Source organism: Buceros rhinoceros, unplaced genomic scaffold (genome assembly GCF_000710305.1).
Source record: "Buceros rhinoceros silvestris isolate BGI_N320 unplaced genomic scaffold, ASM71030v1 scaffold18310, whole genome shotgun sequence".
Lineage (NCBI taxonomy): Eukaryota > Metazoa > Chordata > Aves > Bucerotiformes > Bucerotidae > Buceros > Buceros rhinoceros.
In genome coordinates this window covers 2,004-8,195 of record NW_010390358.1, presented here as the reverse complement: position 1 = coordinate 8,195, position 6,192 = coordinate 2,004, and the positions used below count along the sequence as shown (strand labels likewise).

At 37.2% G+C, this 6,192-nt stretch overlaps 1 protein-coding gene across 1 annotated transcript in view; it reads left to right on the top strand.

Moving 5' to 3' along the window:
• Nucleotides 1-3,684, top strand: part of LOC104494711 (bifunctional 3'-phosphoadenosine 5'-phosphosulfate synthase 1-like) — a gene marked incomplete at both ends in the record, with an annotated part of 7,930 nt that extends 4,246 nt beyond the window's left edge. The window contains 2 exons of the mRNA XM_010137578.1: nt 1,319-1,457; nt 3,566-3,684. Of these exons, the coding sequence (XP_010135880.1) occupies nt 1,319-1,457; nt 3,566-3,684 (258 nt within the window). The remainder of the gene's footprint in view (nt 1-1,318; nt 1,458-3,565) is intronic.
• Between the last annotated feature and the right edge of the window lie 2,508 nt (nt 3,685-6,192).

The window sequence follows — 6,192 nt, the reverse complement described above, 5'->3', positions numbered from 1 at the left end:
AGGGAAAATACAAAATGTCACTCAGGATTTTAGTTGTAAGAATCCCTTGCTGAACTTAGCCAGAATCAAATGCTTGCTTGTTTTTTTATGACATTTGTGCTTTCTAAAGGTGATTTCTCAAATTTCAGAAACATTAATCTTAAATAAGAAAAAAGTTTGTGTTAGCCCTATAACTGGAACTGTCCTTCAGTCTATTAGGCAGAATTATTAGTCTAATATTAGGAACTAACCTAACCGATACTCCAAGCAAAAGTCATAAAAATACAGTATCTTGTTTGCTGTAATGTGGATTACAGTACTTTATAAATATGAAGGCTAGCATACACTTAGACTGAAGACCCAGTTAAATTGTTTTTAAAAGCAACTTTTCCTTCAGTGAATGAATATATTTTATCAAGAGTCTTAAGTGAAAAATGTTTAATTGCCCTTAGTTTTTTACTTTATTTCAGACTGTGTATACAAAATGACATTGGATAATACTTGAAATTTAACCTAAATCCACGTTCACATTTTGTGAAGACTTTTTTTTTGTTGGTGTATGAGAACATGGATGAGAGAGACAAAAAGGATGTGTGGACAGCAAATATCTTGAAGGAGTGACCCAGGGGCTGTAGCTCAGGTGTTTCACAGCATGAGAAGGTGTTATTTCTTCAGTTATAGTGATACAAACAGTTCTGAGAATAATTTGGGCAACTCAAGATCCTGCAGTAAAACAAATCTTTTTAAGTATGAGGAAAAATATCCGTATTTGGTAAGAGATGGTTTTAGTGGATTTTTTGAAAGTTTTTTGTTCTCTGAATGAAATTGACGCATTGTTTCAATGCTTGACAAGCTTATACAAAGGAAGTAAGATTTAAACTATACACGTCCCGTCAGATAAGCAAATGTAGTGAAATCTGGTGCTCAGGAGAGAAGGGCAATCATATCGGTACCAGCAAGTAATACCTCCTCTGACTTTAGTGAGCTAGGCAGATGTCATTGTTGGGGATGTAAGTCCTAAGATAGGGGAAGGTATAGAAAATTCTAAACTCTATGCCTGAGTTCCTTTGGTGCTTTTTTTGTTGGTTTGTTTTTTAATATATGTATCAGGTTTATGGAAAGTATCTCGGATCTTGTCAGCTTTTACCATGTGATGACCTGTAGCCAGGCTGATGTAGCTTACAGGGCACCAGATGATCGAATCACATTTCTTTTTTCAGACTTTGAAAACTTGTCTACATTTTACTATCAGCTTCTTTAAAATGAACTTTGAAAGCAGAAAGACAATAACAATATGTGGGCACAATCTTTTAGGGATTTTTTTTCTGTTTTCTTTCAGGATCGTAATAATGCCAGACAAATTCATGAAGGGGCAAGTTTGCCTTTTTTTGAAGTATTTGTGGATGCTCCATTGCACGTCTGTGAGCAAAGAGATGTTAAAGGACTCTATAAGAAAGCCAGGGCTGGAGAAATTAAAGGTGAACCTAGACGTAGTAACATCCTTTAAACATAAGCGAAACGGTGGTGTATCTCGATGTACATAAGTGAATGTGGTGAAGTCTTAAAAGCATGAAGCACCCTTAAAAGCAGCATGGATTGGGGACACGATGGAGTGAAAATTGGGATCGACTTCCAGCTTGTGCAGCCAACTAGTAAAATGCATAAGACAATAAAAGGGCGACAGTGGCAATCCTCACATCCAGAAGCCTTCCACAGATTACGTGGTTTCTATTGCAAGCTCTTATGACTGGGGATTAGTCTATCACCTTTGTGTGTCCATTGACTAGATAAAAAGAGCCTGATTCTCTCTAAATCTATCAAGAATTGCATTAATAGGAGTTACTAACTTCTTCCAAAAAGTAAAGCATGATCACTCTCTTTCTGTAAAGACCACTAAGAACACTTCTGAAGAGACTTTTATTTTAAAATTAGGGTTCTATGCCACTTGAATATGATTTCCCATCCAGCCTCGCGCAAGATTTAAGTACAGCCTGCAATAAAAAAAGCTTGAATTTGTGGTCACTCATTGCAAGTAATGTTTCATTTGCTTTTTTTCCTCTGTGTTATATTACAGTTTGCAGAGGTTGATGATAGCCCTTCCTACCTGCATTAAGAAGCAAAGCAGTTTTTAAAGTACTCGCTTTCAGGGGCTGAGTTTGCAGATGCTGTAATGATGTTAAAGACATGCCACATGACTGATTGCTTGATACTTATGGTATTACCAAATGTATCACGTGAAGACCAGGGATAAATAAGGCTGAGCTAAGGCTTGCTCAGAATCAAAGCAAGGTGCATTGAGATGGCATGATACAAAGACGTAGTTCTGTACAGAATCCTTATTTGTACTGTAGAACTTCCTTAATATTTTGTTAATTTTACAAGCCTCATAATGGAATTGTGTTACTTTAGAAGTGGTAATGAGGTATACAGTGCCTGAGTACGCTACAAGCGGGTCTAGCAGTGGCTGTATCTTATGTATCTTATGTATCTCTGACCTATCAGATATACGAAGGTCGAAAATTAAATTAACTTGTTCACAAGGAATGTCAGCAACCATTACCTTATTTTTCTCTGGCAATGGTAATGGGACACTTTCTTTGCCACCTTTTCTCACTCCTCCAGTAGTCAGATACTTGTATTCGTATTTGGAACAGTTACCAGCGTTTCTTTATCACATCGAGTACTGCAGCAATTGATATTTTCCTTAGGTGGGGAATTAAATACTCTCAAAATCAGTAGCTTAAGTCTGAAATGAAAAAATTGAGTTTTAATATTTGCATTTGCAACTGTAGAGGATGCAGATATTCAGCTGCTGTAGTAACTGATACTTCTGCTGCAGATCTAACTTCTAGTGCTTATATGCTTTGCCCTTGGGCTTGATTTTTTTCCTTCTTGTTTATGTATGGCAAGTCAGAATCTCCTCTGTTTCACAGCAGATTGCTAATTAAGTAGGCCAGAACGAGTGTCATTGGTTGCTTGTACAGTCTGTGACCATAGTTATTATAACTATAATAAACACACACATCTATCTTACAATGATATCTGTCTTAAGATATGTGTATTACCTAAACTAATGTAATAGAGTAAGGAATTCCTTACTCCATACGGAATTCCAAACCTAAGTACTACTTGGTGGCATGAGTAAATTTAAATATACTGGTGGTTCAACATCAGGCTTTGTGTTTGTTGTTTTTTTTTTTTTAAAAAGAAACCCAAACACCCAGCAATCACAGCTAATAATGAAGGACAGCTGATGGATGAGTAACGGGGATGATGGGCACAGTTCTTCTGCCAGTGCTCCTTTCTTTATTCACAGTATAAGTCAAATAACTTCACCCACAAAAATGCGCTATGTATGGGTTGAAGAATGCTGAAGTTTGATGCAGTCAGGTAGCAGGATTAGCAGATGGTCTGATAAAGAAAAAAATCTACTGATTTCCCTAAGAAATCCTGTATTAAAGGACCTAAAACTCTTTGCTCTTTCCCGTTGTGTTGATTTATATCTGGAAAACTGCCTGTGATCAATGTTAACATGGAGTCAACTTTTTGAAAAAGTCACTTAAGATTTTTGGTTTATGTTCTGTAGGTTTTACTGGGATTGACTCCGAGTATGAAAAACCAGAATCCCCAGAACTTGTGCTGAAAACTGATTCCTGTGATGTGAATGATTGTATACAACAAGTTGTGGAACTTCTTCAAGAGAGGGTAAGCAGAAATGCAGATATATCTTAGTAACTTTTCAAAGCATTTGTGCCTGCAATCTGAAAGTATGTGCTGGGAAAAAAGAAGACAGTTTAAGAGTTAAAGACTTATACATCTTTAAATTCTAGCTTTTAAACTTGCCCTATTGTGTGTTTCCTTTTTAAACCTAAACATTGCAACAACGTTGATCTCTAAGTGAAATAAGATTTGGACAAGTGTAAAGTTAATTTATATCGTCATAACTAGCGCCTGGAAGGTAGAGAAGGCTGTCTCAGTTGTTACAGAACCAGTAAACTGGTTCCAACTTTAAAATTGGTTGCTAGCATTTGTAAGATTCTGAAATTTTTTGCTTTGTCTCTATAGTGTACAAATTAATGTACACTGCAGATGTGAAGAGACAGGGATGCAATTACACAGTAATTTGAACTGGCTTAATTAGGGGCTGCTGCGGTTGTGTCTGGTTTCCCTTGTTTCTACTGTTTTTCCTGTACTAGTAAAAGTGGTTCTGCAGTTGTGTAATGACCAGTTCAGGAAGCTGACCTTCTTGACATGGCTGAGTTAATGGTTCATAGCTTCTGAAATGGTAGGTCTCTTTTCTTGTTCATACTCTTTTGAAGCCTTGGGGCCTCCTCCTGTTGTCTGATAAGCGGATTCAGCTCACTGCCCAACCTGGGGAAAAAAAAACAAACCTGCAAAAAAACCCCAACAAGCAACCAAAAAAACCTCCAAAACCAACCAAAGAAAAACCCCCCAAAGAAACAAACAAAAAACCCCCAACAACCACACACAGAAAACAAAACAGACAAAAACCAGAAATGCAAAACTCACTGAAAGTGAAGGCAGCCATGAAATGGCTTTATCTTCTTGAAACCATAGACCCAGATTTTGCTAATCTCTGTGTAGAAGAAATGTGTCTCCTTTCATCATCTGTAGTCACAGTGTAGTGGGATAACATTTCAGACAATTATTTTAATTTAGATACTCTAGCAGACAGTTATTTATGGTTGGTTGTGAGGTGGGTGTTGTGGAAATTTAGACTGTAGCCAGTAGCTTGAGTAAAGCTACACCAAGTGTTAAGTTGGTACAAGCAAAAGACATTATGTAACCAGGACAGATTTAATTTCAACCCTCTGTGCCAGTACTGCTCTGGAGAGATTTAGTCTCTTGTATCTAAATTTTCAAGAAAACTCTGTTAATAGATTACTGCTTGCTCAAGGTTGCTTAGGAGATAAGACAGGGCAGAAAACCACAGCAGAATTTCAGATTTCTACCCCAATGCTCATCTGAATATTTTTTGGAAGAAGAAAGGAGAGAGCTGTGTATGAGTCCCACCTATGGGAGGTGGCAGTTCTTGACTGTGGGAGGACCTGTGCCTCCTGCTCGGAACAATTCAGTACATTTCGTAATTGTAGAAACCACTGTCGTGTCTGCCAAGACAGTGATCCCTGAAGTCACTTGGTATGCAGTGCTGAATGCTGGTTCCTGGCCCAGTCAACTTTGCTCTGTCCTTTGCTTAAGTCCCATTTTAGTGCCTTTTTTCTTTCTTTGTAAACAACAGTATCATGAATGCCAAGATATCTTAGTGGTTGCTTACCTTGATGAGAGACAATGAAACCAAGGCGTGGCTGAACAGGCATGTCTTGTTCTCGTGCGACATTAATACAGTGATATCTTGAGAATATAATTTCTGTAGGTTTCCTTTAGTTGGAACAGTCAGTATTTGTGTTCTTTAATAATCCATTGTGATTAGTAAAAAAGACCATGGGCCAGCAGCATTAAAAGTAGTTTGGGATGTTGTTTTGTTTAAATAGCTGTGAAAACCTTTGGGAGGGCATCTGCTCAGAGTATTGCCAACCCTTGAATTCCAAGGTCTTTTTTTGTACTAGTTCAGACAATAATGGCAGTAAGGAGAAGACAGCTGGAACTGTGTAAATGTGTGTGAGATAAATATATGTGTGTATATCTATCTATCTCTATTAAGCAAGAAATTGAAATGCTGTTCTTTTAGAGGTATTGGAATTATTTTTTTCTTAGAATTTTTCATAATACTTGAAAAGAACTCTGAAATTGATTTATCTGGTCTTTTCCAAAAACATGTTCAGTCTTTTATAGAAGAAAAAGAGAGATAACCACACAGAAATAGGAGTGATAAGCAGCTATTGAATCTGGGAAGTTCTTGTATGGTTTTGAGGGTCACCTGGTTTGGTTTCTTTGCATGTTAGTGCAGTAGATACTTCGAAGTTCGTATTTGATTTTTTTTACAGTCAGAAAGTCTTGTGTGGCTTTTGAGCTTGATAAATTTGTTTTTTCAGTCTATGATATTTTCCAGTGAAGTGAGACAAGTCTGGGGCAGGTGTTTGGCCATAAAGATTTCATTGGTTTTGTTCTTGTTTTTTCTGCCAGCAAGCATAGCTGATCTATAGCTTCTTGCACAAAGTTTGTATTTCCCTACTATGGAATAAGTTCAATATTTAGCTGGGAAAATATTTTCTGAAGTCACAGCTCAGGAAT